This window comes from Tiliqua scincoides, chromosome 1 (assembly GCF_035046505.1).
Source record: "Tiliqua scincoides isolate rTilSci1 chromosome 1, rTilSci1.hap2, whole genome shotgun sequence".
Classification (NCBI taxonomy): Eukaryota; Metazoa; Chordata; class Lepidosauria; order Squamata; family Scincidae; genus Tiliqua; species Tiliqua scincoides.
The window spans coordinates 161,277,127-161,296,767 of record NC_089821.1 but is presented as its reverse complement, the minus strand read 5'-3'; the positions used below and the strand labels follow the sequence as shown (position 1 = coordinate 161,296,767).

The following is a 19,641-nucleotide window of genomic DNA, read 5'->3' as shown; positions in this document are numbered from 1 at the left end:
GAAGTGCAAAGAAGCAAAGTGGAGGCTGCTGCACTGCAGGCATTCTGGAGTGTTTATTTGAATTTTTGCAAGCCCACTAACCCTGGAGAGCAAGTTTGGTGGCCCCTGTTGAACTCAGTTGAATCTCTCTATTACATTATAAAGCAAGTATGACTTCAGTGAGTGTGAGGGAGGCAGCTCTACTCAGTGGTGGCTGCCTGGCTGATTAGATTGGGAGAGGAAAAACAGGCTGCAGAGTAGGCACACTGGACTGAACCTGTCCTGAGATGATACAGTTCTTCTGCTCTTCTTCTTAAAATATCTACCATAGTTTGGAGCTCCAGTTTATAATCCAGAAATACTTGCAAGGAAAATGAAAATCTCATGTATTTTATTCTTGATGACCTTAGTCCCAGCTGGCCTTAGTCCTCAGCCAGCAAGAAATACCGGTATGAGCTGACTGAACTGTGAGTTTGTAGGATCTGGTTTATTGATAAATTGGAAGTGCGCACAGACTTTAAATAGCTGTTCAGAGGGTTCGCTTTACCTCTTAGTGTTGAGTTTGTGCAGTTTGGGGGGAAGGAGAGAGGGAGAGAGATAAGTGAGTAGCTCCAAATCACCTCACTGCTTGCTTCTTGCAATTTGCCCCTATCAGCTGCTGGAGGGACTGATAAAATCCCTTAAACTTTTAAGGGTTTTGCAGATCGCAAAATATGATAAGGCGCATCAACAAGCACAGAGAGAGAGAGAGTCTCCCAATTGCCTCACTACTTGCTGTTCACAGTTGGGGGGGGGGAGTGTGTGTGCACCTTCCAGTCTCCTCACTGCGGTTGGGGAAGGGGGGAGAGCCATTCCCCATTCGTTCATTCAAAAATTATAGCCTGATATAGGCCAATTAGTGTTAGGAAAAAGGGTGGCTTGAGTGGCATGCTCAAGATACAAAAAGCCTTAAAGGCTTTCTCTTGCCAAGGGTGTGTGCAGTTATGTCTATAAGCTGCCATGGGTTTCTGCAGCTGTAGTTCTGATGCAGCTGACAAAGTAACTGATTAATTTTGGTGCCACAAATAGTACACAGTTTTGGGAGAGCCACCAAAAATACTTTGTGTCTAACTCAGTTGCAAGAGTAATAATAAAGTTATGTTGCCTGAAAGAGTCAGGTATGTTGTTTTGAAAGTCATCTGTTTTTTGTCTCAGGGGCAGGAGAGTCTTCATCTGCATCTGAAGTTCCTGGATCACAGGTTGCCCCTTCTACAAACATGTTAGTACCAGTCCAACCTCCAGCTCCAATGCCAAGAAAGTCACAAATAGTAAATATTTTTATATTATTTATTGTATTTATATATTGCTTTTCCATCAAGACAATCAGCTTAATACTTAAAAAAAGAAAAGAAATAGTTACAAAAGGTAAATTAATAAAAGGGCAGTCCATGTCTTAAGTCCATGGGTGGTCTCTGCAGGAGCTGATGGCAGGACCTTCTTGGCCTGCAATTCTTCTCTTTTGACTTCCCTTGGAAAAAAAACTGATCTTCAAGTGGCCCTTGTGAACATGGGAAAGAGGCTGTCTCCAGCAGTTCTCTTAGGTCACTGGTTCTCAAACTTTTTGGCCTCCCTGAGACTCCTTAGGGGTCTCGACGAGCTCCAGAATGCCAGCACATATGTGGTATGGAGCAGTGCATGACAGATGGTGGCCACTTATGGTTTGCTTAGGGAGCCCCTGAAGGGGACTCAGGGAGCCCCAGGCCACCCTTTGAGAAACATTGTTCTAGGTTGTTTCTTTAGGTGCTGTTGCCACTCGCTCCTTGGCTTGGTGTTCTCTTAGCAAAGAATCTCTTTCGCTGTTCTTTACTTTGGAATTAAAGAAATTGTGTGAAATCTGAAGAGGGAAGGCAACTATTTTTGATACCATTAATCTTTTTCTCTTACTTGTTGTCCTTTTGAACTTGGAAAAAAATATTTATTTTATTTACTTTATTTGTACCCACCTTTCTCCCCAAAGGGGCCCAAAGCGGCTTACGACAATATTATTAGGCTAAGAAAATGAAAAGAAAATGGAGCATTTGCTCACTTATATGTCACTTATTTTGAAAGTGAAATTGCATGTAAGCTTGGGAATACATCAGAGGAAATTCTTTGTGCATCGCAACAATATGTCACAGCCAATGTTTGTTTGATAAGTTGTGAAAATCTAGCACATCTAATGAATCTTGGTTAGGAATTCCTCATACTGAATGAGCAGACCAGTTCCACTTGACTCCCATCCTACTATGTCTGCAAATATCAGTACACAGTGGGGGGGGGGGGGAACTGTCTGAAAGTATACTGTGCTAAAGGGTTTAGCTCAACAGATCTAAATAAATCACCTTAGAAGAGGTTTTAGTGTAGGGCCTCAGCTAAAGGACATTAGCTAGATGAATTCAGCTTAACGAAAGTAATCTAATGGCCCAACCCTATTTGGAAGCTGTGCTGACGGTGAACTGACGCTGGCACAACTAAGTCTGTCCAGGCAGTGCCATGCTGGTGCAGCTGTCTCAATAATGCCAGCATAACCCTTCCCAGAAACACCCCCAGTATTTGTGGAAACCCTGATACAGACCCTTGTCCATGGTGTGATGTCCTAACATCAGTCTGATGTCACTCTGTCTACCTAACCCCAAAGCTGGCAGAGGTGAACTGAGATGGGGCAGGTGGTAGGCACAGGGCCAACGAGAAGCCATTGCAAGGGTGTTGTGCCTGGTAGCCCCTGGGAATGAGCAAAACTGCAACAGTCACTGTCAGCAGCCGTGGGGAAATGCACTCTCTACACACACATGGCACAAGGATGACACAGCACCCCTCCAGGTGCTACTGTGTTGCAAGTAGCCAAAGGGGCAGAAGCAGATAACTCCTATGAATCTTGGGGTGGAGAAGTCGGGATTGTTCCACATTATGCACTATGGCGCCAGGGGACAGTGGGGAACACCCCCGAAGCAGAGAAGGAAGCGGGGAAAGAAGCAAGGAGAAATTCTAGGAAAGGAGAACTTTGTGTAAGGAATGGCAGTTGAAATGTTGGGAAAGAAAGTTAAAAGAAAAGAATGTAGGGGGAGAGACAGTGGTTCTGAGGAAAAAATGACTGAGCAGATACTTGGGAGGGCTGAGGCACATGAGAAGCATTCCCTGTAGATCATCTGGAAAGTCCCACAGAGGAGCAAACCTCCTGTAGAATATATATTAACACTTACCTCACTGTTGTAAAGTTTATAGTAAAATTCTTTAGATAAAATCCTACTGTGTCAGTACTCTTTGATGACAATTCTTGGTCAATTGACAATTCTTGGTCAAAACTTGGTCCCCAAGTGCTAACCTGACAAGTTCATTGCTAAAAAAATTGGCCATGGTAACATTACCAAGTGAGAAAAGGAGGGTTCGGCACATCTTTCGCATTACAAGGACCCTTAATACTCAGGCAAAGCAAGGTGCTGGTAGCTTGCTACACAAAGGTGCAGGCTGGGAGCCTGGCCAGCCCTGTCAAGGGGCTGGCCTTATCCAGCACGGCACTCACCGTTTGCATGTCTGGCCAGAAACACCTATGGCAGGGATGAAAGAAGAATGGAAGGCACATCTAGAGCCTAACCAGCCACTCCACAAAGCTCCTTGCTAACCATCCAGCCATAGCAGGAGACAGGCAAAGAGCATCCCATGGAGCATGTTATACCTTGTATAACTGCAACAGGCATACCTGGCTGGGAAGCTGTAGGACATGAACTTATCCAGAGGGAGCTCTGCAGGGGCCAGTCACTGCACTAGCATGTGACACAGGCTGCCTACTGCACTGGCCTGCCCAGCTGTCCACACCTACCTGCACCCATGCCCTTTGCTTCATTGCTGCCATTCGCTGGTATGGCTTTACATGGACTTAATGCTGGCATATCTTGAGGATAGGACTGAGCTGTTAATTGCTTCTTCCATCCTCCATTGTAGTTCCTTGCCCAAATTACCATAGAAATAAGCCACAAGTGAGATATAAGTTTACCTTCTTTTAACCAGAAACAGGAGGTTTGGGAATCAGATGTAAAGAGTTTGATTAACCTGTTTATAAATATAAATGCCCAATATAGGATACAGGTATAGGACCATTTTTTGCTATGTCTCTTCGTTGCCATTGTATGCTGGGTATATTGCCCATTTTGAAGCTGTTAGTAACTACTGCATGAAGATGACATGAATACAGTAGATTTCTAGATATTCTTTTCAGCAATGCACTACTGTGCATTTCATTATTTGGAGAATGTGTAAAAAGTCAAAGCATGTGACTGGATATTCTGGAAAGTGGAAATTTTGTAGCTGCCAACCTTTGTATACATTGAACAAACTTCATACATTCGGTGTTATTCTTCTCACCAAAATGCAGTGATATACTTCCTTAGAGATCAGTATGGTGGGCTTGACATCATTTGTGACTGCCCAAAAAAGATCATAAGAAGCTTCCATACACCGAGTCAGGGCATTAGTCCATCTAATTCAGTATTATTGTTTTTACTATATTACTCTCCATGGTTTCAGACAGGAAGTTTTAGTCTACTTGGAGATGCCCAGGATTGAACCTGGGACATTTTCTAGGCAAGGCAGGTACCCTTCCACTGAACTCTTCCCCCTCCCCAATCTACAGAGTAAGCTGCATGTTTGAAGGAGTGGTACATGCCTATTCTGTTGTATACCAGCTCAGGAAGAATATACATGTGTATATTCCCTTTCCAAATGTTCTTAAATGTGTGTAGTGGCCCTTCTGAATTTTTCTGAGAATATTAGAAAGAAGATCGAACCCTCAAGGGCAACTTTGTAAGTTATTTTTCTTCACAAGTTTACTTGTGTGATGGTGGGGAAGTGTGCACCTTGTAATTTGTGAATAGCAAAGTATTATGCACTTTTCAGCCCACACATGCACATTTTGAAGCCAGCGTGTAACATATATGAATACTTGGGGAAAGTAATACATGACATCATCTTCTGCTGTCTCTGTTCACACACACAGTGCTCACACTCTCTCACTGAAGCTAATGCTATTTCCTTGGCTTGCATTTTCAATATGTTGCTCATCAATTTTTGTGCCTTTGTGTATTGCAGTCGAAAACAAAACCCAAGCGAGTAAAAGCAATTTACAATTGTGTAGCAGATAATCCAGATGAACTTACGTTTTCAGAAGGTGATGTCATCATTGTCGATGGTGAGGAAGATCAGGAGTGGTGGGTAAGTATTTTTTTCAGTGTGTGTAGTTTATGTATTTATGAAAATTGAGTTTTCAGGAACTGAACTGCAACAGGCAATGGAACTAAACTTCTGGCTAAAATAGGGGTCATTGTTTTCAACTGCATCCCATGGAAGGAGGAAAAGCATTGTTTTTATCTAATTTGACTGAAAGCATATCATGGCTTTTCAGTCTACAAAACGAACATCTGTACAGATGAATACTGTTCTTTGCAAAAACTTGAGCATTTAGAAAATCAGTTTCTATCTGTAAAGCATGCAGTCCCTTCTGCTTAGCTGTAGGCCAGGATCCATTGAATCGCACAACTAGTTCTTGTGTCCAAGTGAGCTTGCCTACAGTAGCTGTTGCATATCAGCCTGAATGTACTGTTAGGCTATTTAAAGTTCCTTCTTCATGTTACTTATCATAAATACTCATTGAATAATGTTCTACAAAACTAGTATTCAACTTTATTCAACTAATAAATGTTGAATAAATACTTATTCTTTATTCAATAAATGTTGAATAAATTCAATAAATGTTGAATAAATACTTATACTTTATTCAACTAATATTCAACTTTATGGATAGGACCAGAACACATAAAAAAGTATTCTCTCTCTTGTTCTGTATGCAATTTGTGTTAGTTAAGAAGGACCTTACCAATGGAAATCAGCCTTGGATACTATATATGAAAATTTGAAGACAGAGTACATTTTTCTTTTCAAAAGATGGATGGCAAGTTTGAATTTTCAGGTGTTGAGGGTGATGAATTTTAGGAAATGGATAAATTTTAACATTATTTTGATGGAAAAGTAACAGTTTTTTGCTTCAGAAGAATTTTAAACCTAGCAAAGAGTTGGTCTGGTGTCTCAGTGACATTCGTTTTCTGGTTTAAAGAACAGAGAATTAGAACTAGGGTTAGAATTACCTTGTTAGCTTTAAACATTATATACTGCAAACTGTAAAAGAGCATTGTCCACTTTGTACTGCTTTTAATAGCCAGGGATTATTTTTGAATAATTGTACATGGCTGCACCTTATGTAGTGGAGACCAGTGTTCTGTAAAGACAAACTAAATAAGACAAGTTGCAACCTTTCTTTCTTAAAATAGTCTGTGTATCTTTTCCAGATTGGGCATATTGATGGAGATCCTAACCGGAAAGGAGCTTTCCCTGTATCATTTGTGCACTTTATTGTTGACTAAACCACTTCGTGCAGGTGGAGAGACTTTCCATTTCCAGATTTCATTGGAACTTCCTGCCTATAAACAGATGCTTTACTGGGATGCTTCATGAATGATACACTATGGTTGACTCTTCATTACTGCAATCCTTATGAGGGAACTTGCCTGTGGGAAGTTTGCTTTTTAACAGCAGATCCGATCAAATGTTTTCAAGGTGAACTGGAAAGCCCAGTTAAAACTTAATACTAAAAGAACCTAGATCCATGAAATATATGTGAAACTTACTTCAGATGCATTGACATCATACCCCCCCTTTTAAACTTTCCCAGCATCCAAGCCATTCTGGCATCTCCTTTCAGCAATCAAGGGAATTTTGAACACTCATCACTTTTGAGTTTCAGCCCAGTTAAGCTACGACATTAATGGCTTGACTACACTAGTATATTACACTTCAGTGCCAATTTCAGGTGCCTATACTGCATATCTGACCTTTGTTGTACTGTCAGAGACCTGAAACCTGTCTAGGTACAGTGTAGCTGCATTGAAAACCTCCATTTTAAGACAGGTAGTTCTTCCTGCTTTTATCTAATACACCACAAAAATATGAAATTCCATCTGCCACATGTAGATGGAGTTGAACAAGTCCTTATTACCCTGGTCTTCATCCACTGGTTTAAGATAAAGAGATAAGTTTGTGGAAGCACACAGATTCCTAGAAGAGCTCTGAAAAACCTTTCTAAGGACTTGTCCCTCCATTTAAAAAAGAAGAGATCTTCTTTACATGTAGGTGTTATTGCTATTTAGAAACCTACACTACTTGAGAGATTTTTTTTTAATGCATGAGTAGAAAGGACTGAGAGTGACTGAAAAAGAGAAACCTCAAACCCTCCAAACTTTACCCAGTGTCATAACAGACAACCCAGCTTTCTGAAAATAACCTGAAGTGTGTGTGCACATTATGTGTATTTCTATGATAAAAGCACATAAGAGACCAACAGAAACAATGTAAATTGATATTCACCAAGGAAGTGAGATGAATTGTTCAGACAGGGCACAAATATCAAGGAATTTTGCAGGACAATCCTCCTGTGTCTTATAGCTTGTCCCATTGATTACGCATTGGAATAGCAGCGCTAGGCACTTTATGCGTGAAACACACATACTTATAGGTCACTGTAATGCTGCAATCCTACATACATACTAGGGAGCGTCCTACTGAACTCAGTTGAACTTGCTTCTGAGTAGACATCATAGGATTGTGTTGTAAATGAGGCAGAGGTGCTTAGCATCTCACAAATTTTAATCTAATGAAGGACTAAAACCTGCTACCTAGGCAATAATTAAGATCTCTGAGATCGTTGCCAAAGCTGACAATGATTTAAATCCCTGCGTTTTTCTGATATACTGGCACTACCAGAGATTTCGCTGTGGCTTTGTGATATAAAGGATGGTAGTACTTATTTTTACAAGTCCACAAGGTTTTATCTGCCAGCAGAGGCTGGATTGAAGAGAACTAAGTAAAATTGGAAGCTTTCTACTATGAGGTCCTGATTTCCTTGCCTCCAGGAAGGCACTTTAAATTGTTCTGGTTACTACTTACCCTTAAATCAGAGGACAGCAAAGTTCTTGCATTAACTCCCCCAAATGAAGAGACTTTCATACTCTGTTTGATAAAACTAGAAAGAGCAGAATAAACCCCTCAATAAAAGCAACAAAAAGAAGTCAAGCAGAACTGTTCTAGTAGGAAGACAAGGGAGAATAGGACAAGAACATCCTTATGAGTCCCTACCTGCTCTCCTGACATAGGTCACAAGGCAGAAGACTTAAGACAAAATGGATCCTACCCAATATAGTGGTGCAAAGAATGCCATCTACAGTAGGAGCATGAAGAACAAGAATTAACGCTAAGACAATTTCCTCTTGTTCCATAGCTCCTGGAGCACACTGAACATCTTTCAGACATATGTCCAAGCAGTGCCATCTCAGGGGGGATTCTCAGTTGAAGTGGGAGTTAAACAGTGTAATTAGCCTTTATTACACCCTACTCCCATAGGTGGTATTTGCAGAGGAAAATAGATTAATTTTATAGTATCTGATAAATGTGTAGACCAAAGTCCATGTTGCAATGCTACATATCTCATCAAGAGAGAAGCCCCAAAAGCTGCCATAATCCCTGTGGATAAGTGTCTTCTCTAGGCTTGATTGGCTAGAACAATAAGTTCTGACCCACCAGGAGATGATAAACTTGGATACTTTCATACCAGGATGCTGTCATAAAAGGACACAAGAAAAGCCTCTGCTTTTCTAACAGCAACTATCCTGCTTGGGTAGAAACAGGCCATATGTCTCACTTGTGTCAATCATTTTTTTCCTGATGGTGAGTGGTCTTCCAAGAAAGGAGGATAGCAATGCTACCTCCTGTGATCTGTTGTAAACAGGATTCACATTGGATATAAACATGCTCCAATTTTGTGCTTGTTGAAAATACATAGGTTTAGGTCAAAGAACATTAAACTCCCAACATTTTTCTGGCTGAAGTAACTGTTAGAAGAAAATTTGTCTGTAAGATTAAACTCTTTAGCACCTTGTCAAAGGTCCAAGAGGAGTTCTCAGTGCTACTGGAGAGGCAGCAGCTCAGTCATGCTATTCCATGCCTGTGAAAGCTCCCCCCCCCCCCATTCCTAATTTGGAAGTGTCATGGGTGAGGGTAAGAAAATCCCAGAAAAAACCACAAGCTCTCGCAAAGCTCAGCAAAGCCCTTGCTTAGCTGCCAGCAAGGACACTACGTGGCATGACTCCCTGTTCTTGGAAGAGATAATGCAAATTGTTGGCCCTGTCTCTCAGGAAGGAGGGTGGAGGGACACTGCTGCAGCAGGCAGGAAATAACTTGTGCTAGTCATGTTTCTATTGTTAGTCAAAGGGCAAGATAAGTGCTTCCACCATGGAGTAGCCCAGTGAGGAAACACTCATGCATGTGTATGTGTATCCCTTCAGAGTTCACAGACTAGCAGCATCACAGAACCTGGAGTGGGGCAAGAAAAAAGTATTATTCATTGTTAATGTTGAAGGACTATCTGGAGGGTGCCCACTAGTCTCCAGAAACCAAAATCTACACAGCATTCTCAAGGAAAACTGAAACTTTCATTTTTCAAGCAAGAAAATATTGCTATTTGAATGCTGGGAAAATACAATCTCCTGGCATCAAATTGCAAAGAAATGTGCCCTCCATTTTACTGATGAAATCTTTTAATATATTTACTTTAAATCCTGGATCGGTGTACTTCATATTTTATAGATATAGGGCCATAATTTTCTATACTAATTTACATTTTGAACAATCTATTTTATTTCATTCTTAAGTCATGTTTGAGATGCCTACTGGCAGTAGAGCAAAAACCTGTGGTGTTATCATTGGTTAAATCAACTTAAAGTGTATGAAATGTAATTAACACCTTTCTTCCGATCCCTTTCTTTTAAACCCAAAATTTATGGTTTCTAGACTTGTTTTAAAGCACATGGCGATATGTCCATACATAGACTATTGTGGTGGGATGACATAATAGGGTATTGATCCAAATGTTCACTGTATTAAAGTATACACCACTGTCCCTCAAGCAAGTCAGTATCTGTCTGCAGACTCACACTGTGTACTTAAGTATACTCCAGAACATGGTAGTTACACTGTTAATAATTGTGAATAGATTTCATAATTCTAAATTGATAACAGAATATTACAAAACATAGCAATGTCCTTTTAATGTTTGTATATTGTGATACTGTAACAGTTCTTATTTTGCATATGCTATCAAAACCTGCACTGGTAGCATAGGATTAGAAAATCAATGTCCAGGTCACATTGGCTTTGATCACAAGTTTTGTGACTATTGTATCTCTAGATTTATCAAGAGAACTTTGAATTTCTGACACAGAAATTATGTATATATTGGCTAGCGTAGGTTGTAACAGATGGGAAAAGGGTCCAATTGGTATATTTATACTAAAAAAAATGCTGGGTCTCACCCTTTCTACTGCCTTGCTAAAATAGTAATTCAAGGCAACTCATCAAATGTGTGGGTGCAATTGATTGACTTATTAAAAATTCACTTTAATACAAGCTGTTGCAGTGTAAATGGGGAGTAAACTGGAATGTTTCAGGATACTTTTGTTGCAAGTTTTAAAGCTATGCCTCCATATTCAAAGTTCCCAGTAAATATATATGTATATTAGAAGAATAGTTTGCCACTACAAGTTTATTCAGATGCTGATGGATTCAGTTTGAGTTTCAACTCTTAATTTTGTATCTTTCTATCCCTGGTAAACTCTAGAAAACTGGCACGTTATTTTGCACAGTTCACTTATGTACAGTATTTTTAACACAGAGTCTTAACAGCTAATACAATGTGTAAAGCAGTCTTTGAAATTTTATCTGTTCTTTAAATTTCACGTTGACCTGGATTCAAAGACCTACACTAATAGTTGTGGGTGCCCAAAGGAGGTTTGGACTAGTATTGCTCCATGCTAAATGGCAATCCTGATTTGAACCTAAGGGAGCTTTCAAAAGCAGACTGCAAATGGCATGCAAGCCTGCTGTACACAGGAAAAAAGGCCTCAGGAGCACCTAAAGTGACTCTTTGGATCTTAGTCTTAGTGTAGAGAAACTCAAATCATGGTCACTGGAAGACCGGGACTAAGGACCCAGTCCTATCTAACTTTCCAATGCCGATGCAGCCATGAGCAACAAATGTTTTTGTACCTACAGGAAGCCTCTGTGACTGCCCTCAGGGTGCTCTGTTGGCACAGCTGCATCAGTGCTGAAAAGTTGGATAGAATTCAGCCCAAGTGTATTTTCTCACACTACAGCATGGTGGCACCAGGCTTGTAACGAAGACTTCTGTTTTAAAAATTCATCTTCACACCTACTGTTTGCCCATCATTCAGAATCCTGGATAAATTTAATTTTCTGGAAGTAAGACACTATGATTTACATGTTACATCATCTTTCACAGCAGACAACAGAAGATGATGACACTCAACAATCTATTAGTAGGCACATTAAGATTACTGTGTTAACTATTTTAAAAAGGAACATAAGACACTTAAATGCAGCTCAGAATGCTACTTGAGATGTATAATTTTCAGTGTGATGGTTTCGGTTGTTTAGTTGCAGAGCAACTGTATACATTGTATAACCTAAATCAATTTTTATTTTTAGTGTCTGAATGCAGTGATTTATAATTGGAGCATGATTAATTTTACTTTTGTTAAACCAATCACTTGACAAGAGGAATAAACTGCTTTTAAACTTCATCTTGGCCATTTTATTTGAGTATGAAAAATATTTACACAGCTACTCCGTTAACAAAATGACTGACAATACCTGGAAGCTTGAAGTATGCCTGAAATCTTAAACTGAATATTAGCTTGTATTTTAAATCCCTCCTCTCTCTGTTATAACCAACATGCAGTGCAATCAGGTGCATGTTTACACTGAAGTAAGTTCCACCTATCTGATTTACCCAGGTGCTTGGCATGGCACCATTGGAGAAACCAAAGACGTGTCCCAATGTGTCTTATGAGGCACACAGACTTTGTTCCTTAAATAATACAATTTAAAATGCTTAATGCAAACGGCATCTTAAATTCACACTTTTACTCACAGGTACATAAGTGCTAAAAACATTATAAACCCACAGGTCTGATATAAAATAATAAGTTTGTGCATCACCATACAAAGTTAATTGTGTTTTGGCTCTTGGCTGCATACATTTGTTTTTAAAAAACCTTTTGCTCCTGTGAACAGTGTGTTCAGGCAGTTTTTAAAAAACCTGACACCTTTTCCATTTCAAAACATTCATCTTCAGTTGGTACAGCCTGTGCATAGTCCTTTTGCTCCATATGAAGTGTAGCTGTAGAAATTCAGGACTTCTCAGATGTTAGAACTGAATCAAAGGCTGTTGACAACACTTTACAAATAGCTTGTGCTTGTTCCTGCATTTTAGAAACAAGAGCTGCTCAAATATGCTTGATAGTAGTCATAAAGCAAGAGCATTCAAACTTTTGGGACATCTTGAGTGTTGTTTCCCTGAAGCAGAAATTCTACTGTGATCCCATATCAAGCAGAAGATAGCTTTTTATCAGAAGCATCCTATGTGGAACAGCTCAGTCATCCTAGGAACATGCGTCCAGCCTACGGGACTTATGCTGGCCCAATGTCCAGGAAAGACTTCGCTCTAGTTCAAGAGAGTACTTTTCAACTTCACATGATATATAGAGCTCCATGTGCCTTGGTTTTGCCTTTAGTCTAAAGTTAACTGGGAACTGACAGCTCACTGTGATAGTGGCAGGCCAAACTATGGTACAGCCAGGCCCATGGAACAGCCTGCTTCTAAACAAGTATGGCACCAGCCATGAGCTGTCCATGCAGTGCAGTAGATTCGTACTCTGGACCCAATAATACAAATTCATTTTGTCATGTTTGGTCCAGTAATTGTCATGTAGTTGGCCATAAGACACCAATATAATATGGTTTAGTACATGTTAAATAATTTCCTGAAAGGCTAGTGTCAGATAAAATAGTGACATATAAAACTAAATGAGGCCCTTACCAAGCTATTACACTGGTATATCCAAAGGCTGTATTCTTCATAGTCTCCGTCTGTAGTTTTCAAAGCCAGCATACTCTTCCCTGCCCCAAGGCCATCATCGTAGCAGACCATCCGCACAATTAGGTAAAGCGCATGCCTGTGCAAAACATCCTGAAAGATTCACATGTTAATTTTAAACTCCACAACGTTAGATACTAAGGTTGCAAACCTAATCCACTTACTGAGGACTAAATCCCACTGAACACAATTAGACTTCTAGAGAGGACTGCACTTTTTTTATATATTAGAAATTCAACTACATACTACTTCCAAATCTTTCCATGAGTTTTGGGAAAGGAATACAGTTTGTTCCATGCTTTATTTGCCAAAATAGTTGGCAGCAGGGCTATTCATTAGATTCTCAGACTCCATCTTGGCAACACAGAAGACACTGGACTTACTAAAAAACAGTATAAAGAGTGGCCTTGTTCTTTAGAGTTGGCTTGGTCCCCTGTGACAAGGCATCCACAGATGTACTGCTAATTTAGCACTCAAGAAAAACACCATTGCAACACTGGAGTTTCTCAGCAGTGAATACAGATATGTCATTGCAACTAGACTCCCTGCCCAAGTAAGGTTAATTGGAGAGACTATTCCAGTTCCTTAAAAGGGGTGCTGGTATTTAGGAAAAGCTGAAGCTCTTTCACATCTGCAGGAGAAAACAAAAGTGAAAGCAAAAGAAAAGAAGTACAGTGGAATCTCCTTATCCATGGATTTGGCACTAGCAGACTTGACCCAATGCAGGTGCTGACCTGTGCTGGAGGGCTTCACTTCCTGGTCATGACCTTCCAGTTGCACCTGGAAAGTGTTCCAAGATGCAGGGAGGCAAAAGAGAGGCACTTCTGTTTTTTTTTTTTTTTTTGCCAAACTGGAAGCGCTTGTCAAAAGGCTCTGGCAGGCTTTCTGAGGTCATGCACAGGATTTATCGTCAAAAATAGGGAACAGGAATGAAAGACATTCATTTTTAGCTAGAGGACCAGTTTTACTGAAGGAACACATCACTGTAGGAAGAGAACAAATTATTTGTGTTGTAAAAGGCAGGAAAATCCCTGCATGTAAAGGGAAATTTACACTATTCATAAACTGTCATATAGTTAGGAACACCAAAATGGCAGAATCTTGTCCATGTTTGCTTTTTGTCACAAGGTCAAAAGAACTATATGAATCATCCAATCTCTCAGGAGTTTTCCGACCAATAAAACAAACAAACTATACGTGTGCCTTGCCAAATCAAATTTTAAGTTTCCATCTTGCCCGTATTTAAATACAGAGAGGAACAAAAAATTGAGAAGCCCCATAAATCTGACCAATCATCAAAGTGCATTTTTAAAAATGAGGAAAAAATGAGAAAAAAACCTAATCACTTACATACTGGTCTAAGGTTGTGACTTTAATACCATACTTGGAAACTCCCATAATAAACTCTTCTTCCCCTGGAACAAACGGAAGCTTTCCATCTTGCTTTGGAAAGAAACAAGAAAGGCATTATATGTGAAAAGAATTGCCAAAGCACGGAGTATTCATGTGTCATGCTTAAACTCCCATGTCCTTACTGTATTGCCCAGTCTTTTCCTTTGCTGGCCAGAGCAAGGCTAGATTTTATCCTATATTAGAACCATGAGAGGTTTTTCTTTTAGTGCTACGGTAGACAATGTATTCATGCTTCAGAAACAGACCCCTTACAACTCATACCTTTTATTACAGATGCATATGCATCATCATCAATGGTTAAAAGGTGAAAGAGTGACAGTAACTTCATGGAAGTGGAGTGGTAATGTCAGCAATATTTAATACAGAAGCACACTGCTGAGCTATGTTCACATCTGCTCATCTCAACAGGGACTTGAAAAATAACTGGGCTCATACATAATGAAACATAAAGCTCCACAAAAACTTCATTAGTTTTGCTAAATGCCTGTTTATCTGTGGATTTTTCATCCATGGATCTGGCTCAACACAGATCCCCCAGGTCTGCATTGAGGCAGAGTGAGCTCCATCTGAGCCCTCCAAAGGGGACCAGAGCTGCACTCCGATCACCACCGGCTTTATGAATCCCTCCAGAGGGGATCAGAGCTATACTTCAGTTCACTTCAGAGGGAGAAAGGGGCAGAAAATTATGGATTTGATTATCTGTTATTTTCGGTATCAGTGAAGGGTCGAGAACGGATCCCTTGCAGATACTGAGGCCCCACCTGTAATTTTGGCATGTGCCTAGAGAGGGCAAGAAAAAATTATATTGTATATTGCCCTGCTTCCCAGACTGATGAATAGCAACAGATTCTGGCAGAATTAGAGGCCAGTTCTTAAAAATAAAAAGGGTTTGACAGAGGATCAACATTTTGCCAAAAAATACACCTAAGGTATATACACTGACTTAATTTAGTAGTATTTAAAGAAAGTATTTACCTGAGCCACATCTATGTAATTTATCAAGTCCAGTGGTCCTTCCAAAGTCTTGCTTTCATCAAGCTTCAGTTTCTCAATGGCACCAACATATTTAACTCTAAATTCTGCACAAGTATCTGAATTGCTATTGCTCTGACCTATAAAGAAGGATACATACCAGTAATTGTAAGTCAAAACCTGAATTGTTGCAGGAACTAGATGTTCAGCCATTAGAACTCTATCAGTGTTAAACCATTAAAACCATTGTGATTATCCTACATTATGCATCGTGAAGAAACCTGAGAAATGAAGCAACAGTTTTTTTCCTATGGTTAAAAACAAGGCCAAATTCAAAAATATTAAAAGTCAGGCAATATATTTTCTTAGCATAAATATTAAAAATCAGTATTTCTACATGCATTGAAACTATATTTTCACAGCAGTGCAAGTTCAAACTACATTGGCAAAATAAATGTCTACCATAATACCTGTCATTTTTGAGCTATGGAAATACATGCACAGAATTTGAATCTTTCCCCCCTGGCTTTTCTCACCACAAGGTTTCTCAGGGCCCAATCCTATCCAACACTCTAGTGCTGATGCTGCAGTGGTGCTGCCCTGAGGTAAAGGAACAAATGTTCCCTCACCCTGAAGAGACTTCTGTGAATGCCCCTCCACTGCAGAATTCAGCACACACCCTGTAGGCATGGCTACATCAGCACTGTAAAGTTGAATAGTGCGCTCAGCGATTTAAAGATAAACACAGCTCTGAACAAACACCAATTAGCGGATTCCTCCCCCAGCCCACACAGTATTTCTGCAGCCATCCTTTTTGCCCCTCCAGATTTTATTACCTAAATAGGATGTTTCAGACTTTCATAACAGCAGCTCTTTCCCACCATCCAAGACCCACCAAACTCTTCAAAAGGCAACATGTAAGAATGCCTGCCCCAACAGTTCTGAAATTCTCCACCTCACCCTGGAGTTAGAATTGTGTGATGTTTTCTACCCTGTTTCAAGCAGTTATGCTGCATAATCCACCTTACAATTTAGGGTCCAGTGCAGGGAAGAATTTGCATGCCACTTCAGATAGTGTTAGGGCTTGGACTGAGCTTGTGTGCGGCTAATGCAGTTATACTGCTTGAAGAATTTGGGTTAGTTTGTGTTAAAAATCAAAATTAAACTTCTGTGCTAGAGGATAGACATCCCTAAATATAACTCAAGTTTGTTTTAAATTTTCACCCATACAGTAATTTTCTTCAGATCATCACTAGTTACATACCTGAACTTTTTGTGGAGTCTGTATCTAGACTAGCAACAGTACTAGATCTTGAAAGCCCACCCAGACTGGAGTCTACAGACTAAGATAGGCAAGACAGATATAACAATTATTACCAAGTTGTTCAGGTTAACTGATCTTTAGACATTTGTTTTTGTACGAGTTACTTTTTTCTAATTCTATGTTCCTTCAATAAGAAATTCATTAAACCAGGGGTTCCAAAATTGTGCGTTGTGACTCCTTAGAGTGTTGCGGTACACACAGGGGCTCCGCAGGATGTCTTCAGTGGCCCTTCCTACCTGTTCCCCTGGATGCTGCTATCTTAGATCTTGCAAAATTTCATGAGATCCAAGATGGCAGCACCTAAATCTCACAAGATCTGGGCACCATCATCTTGGATCTCATAAATCTTGTGAGAACCAAGATAGTGGCATCCACTTGAGTTGGGAAGAAGAGGATGCAGGGGTGTCATGATCCAGATAAATTTGGGAACTACTTCATTAAATCATAAGGCTGGACCTTTGGAAATTAAATCACTTTCTGATGGACAATCCATAATAAGTTTCACTATACATTCAGTTATACACTTTACGATGGCCTTATGATTGCCATCAACATGACCGCATGGGTGTGGGTGGTAGACAAGGCAATTAGCAATGCTAATGCAATTGTTTGGATAGCATCTCAGCAAATACCACCATTATTAACATCTTGGCCATGTGTATGAAGGGAAGGATATAGCCCTTTAATTTGTGTTGTGTAATTACAACATTGCGTAAACTAATAACCATGGCCCCTAAAGAGGAGAGTATGTAGCAAATTTCAGTTCAGAATTAACAAGAAATAGTAAAAAAAAAACATGATAGTGCTAAAATGCATGCATTCGTGCTCCACTCACTACACAAAGCAACACCTGTAATTTAAGTTGGTTGGAGAATTGCAAATGATAAAAACTGACATGCTGCATCTGACACCAGAAGTTCTTTTACCACTAAGAACATAACATAAATAAAATTACTTTCCCCAAACTAAGCAGCATTTTGCGTACTATTTATTTCTATTTTCATTGGATGCAGTTTTGCTAATAAAATTTAAAATAATTAAGGTTAGAGTCGTCTTCCTTATCATAACAGTATAAAATAAATATCCTGTTTCAATTTAGTCAATTTAATTTAAGGCACACACACGCACCCCAGACATATGGTCACATGGATATCCAAACCCTTTTTCCTAGTACTGAAACATCTGGAATATATTTTCAGCTTTAATACCAAATAAGTGCAGAAAATATTTCTGAATACACAATCCAGTAACTGCTAAAATTATTAATACAGCTCTACATGGGATAACAGAAATGAACTCTGGATTTTATGATCAAACTGGATATGATCAAGCTGCAATTTTATGAATATTTACCCAAGAAAAAATTCCACTTAACTCAATTTCTGAGAAGGCATGCACAGGATTGTTCTGTTAGTCATTCCACGGACCAATGTGAAACATAACCAATTTGCTAATTTTTTCAAAAAAAGCATAGCCAATTAAGCTTACCTTGCTTTTAGTACTTATTTCACTGCTTTGTGAACTGCTGCTACTATGCCTCTTTTTTCCTTTCCTGAACATTTTTTTATTGTCATAAGATCAAAGAGAATGCTGTTAGGAAAGAAAAAGGTCACTTAAGGCTGCTAAACTTAAGGCTGCTATACACACTCTGAGTATACAAATACAAACAAAGTAGAATAAACAAAATTAATGAATAAAATTAAGCGGGCAAGAAAATTCTATGACTTATAACTATTAACTTAGATGCTTTAAATTATCTGTTTTATCGTTCTATGTGCATGGGAATAAACTCCCCACTGCATTTAGGGTAGATGTTCAAATCCCTAAAATACAGAGAAAAATAACTGTTTTGACAGTATGTCTCAAAGCCTAACTTCAGAGTTCTGTGCATAGGAATGAATAAAACATGCAGTTTGAATGCAGTACAGTATGTTATCTGAATAACAACATTCTCGAACCACAAGTCTTCAAATCACTGTAAAACCACTGCTCAACACTGCTGCCTCAACTGCATATATGCTTATAGAATGAGCCCCTTAAACTTTCCTATAAAGTTAAACATATGGTACACATTTAGATGGTAGCCCAATAGGTTCTTCTTCTAAAGCAGTGCTGTTTAGCCATTGGCACAAGCATTTTTATTGGTACTTCGAAATATAGCGGGTACTACTTGACTGCCATGGTGACCACAAGGCACTGCCCTGCCTGGTTCAACAACACTGAAAGTGGAGACGGTGGGGGCAATGGTGGACTGGTTGCATGGGTACCTGGACCTTCAAGGGAAGCATAGTGTGGGGAATAAGGGCATAGAGTGCAGCCGCAGGGCACAATCCTATCCTGTTTTCCAGCGCCAGTGTAGCCCAGGATGGGGCATGTGCTGCATCCTGTGGTGGGGAGGCAGTCACAGAGGCCTCCTCAAGATAAGGGAATGTTTGTTCCCTTACCTTGGAGTCCCATGTGGCTACTCTGGAGCCTGAGAGCAGGGCAGGGCAGGGCCCCAGGCTGGTGGAAGCCTGGAGCTGGCTCTGCTGAGAGACCTGCTGCCCTCCAGCACACCCAGCAGTGACTGAGCCCTGCTGGCTGCTGCCGGGCTCAGACTTCCTCCACCACCTCCCCCTGCTGCGCCCCGAACAGCCTCGCAGGCAGAAGCCCAGCAGGTGAAGCTTCTCCCCCCCCCCATCCCTGCCCAGCTCAGCAGCCTCGCGTCCTTCCCCGGTCCAGGCAACCACTCTCTCACCCTTCATGGCCACCAGAGCCCTTTCAGCCTGCACGGTTCAAGGGTAGAGCCACCAAGCCTCCTCCTGCTTCTGTCGGGCGTCACCATCTCTATGGTCAGCTCTTCCGCTCTAGGAACGTTTCACTCTATGCGCCAGGCCGGCCCTCG

General features: G+C 40.3%; 2 protein-coding genes across 5 annotated transcripts in view; one reads left to right on the top strand and one right to left on the bottom strand.

Annotated features, from left to right (window-relative positions):
* ASAP2 (ArfGAP with SH3 domain, ankyrin repeat and PH domain 2) overlaps nucleotides 1-11,693 on the top strand; it is a 133,572-nt gene extending 121,879 nt beyond the window's left edge. For 3 of the 4 annotated variants that reach the window (XM_066612143.1, XM_066612135.1, XM_066612150.1), the window contains 3 exons: nucleotides 1,174-1,286; nucleotides 5,080-5,202; nucleotides 6,333-11,693. In XM_066612143.1, coding sequence (XP_066468240.1) covers nucleotides 1,174-1,286; nucleotides 5,080-5,202; nucleotides 6,333-6,407 — 311 coding nt within the window. In that variant the 3' untranslated portion in view covers nucleotides 6,408-11,693. The remainder of the gene's footprint in view (nucleotides 1-1,173; nucleotides 1,287-5,079; nucleotides 5,203-6,332) is intronic. The other variant, XM_066612127.1, reaches the window with a different exon arrangement.
* ITGB1BP1 (integrin subunit beta 1 binding protein 1) lies at nucleotides 11,682-19,615 on the bottom strand. The gene is made up of 7 exons (XM_066612183.1): nucleotides 19,495-19,615; nucleotides 18,246-18,347; nucleotides 16,698-16,776; nucleotides 15,437-15,573; nucleotides 14,399-14,491; nucleotides 12,992-13,141; nucleotides 11,682-12,374 (listed from the first exon to the last, which is right to left on the bottom strand). The coding sequence occupies exons 2-7, from the start codon at nucleotides 18,315-18,317 to the stop codon at nucleotides 12,303-12,305; spliced, it is 603 nt and encodes a 200-aa protein (XP_066468280.1). The 5' UTR covers nucleotides 18,318-18,347; nucleotides 19,495-19,615; the 3' UTR covers nucleotides 11,682-12,302.
* Between the last annotated feature and the right edge of the window lie 26 nt (nucleotides 19,616-19,641).

What these genes read in the sequence shown, in the direction of transcription:
- ITGB1BP1 (XM_066612183.1), bottom strand. Translation starts at nt 18,317, where the DNA reads ATGTTCAGGAAAGGAAAAAAGAGGCATAGTAGCAGCAGTTCACAAAGC. An exon ending in AAATAAGTACTAAAAGCAAG is followed by an intron (nt 16,777 to 18,245) that starts GTAAGCTTAATT and finishes TGCCTATCTTAG; the next exon opens with TCTGTAGACTCCAGTCTGGG. An exon ending in TATACCAGTGTAATAGCTTG is followed by an intron (nt 12,375 to 12,991) that starts GTAAGGGCCTCA and finishes TCTAAAATGCAG; the next exon opens with GAACAAGCACAAGCTATTTG.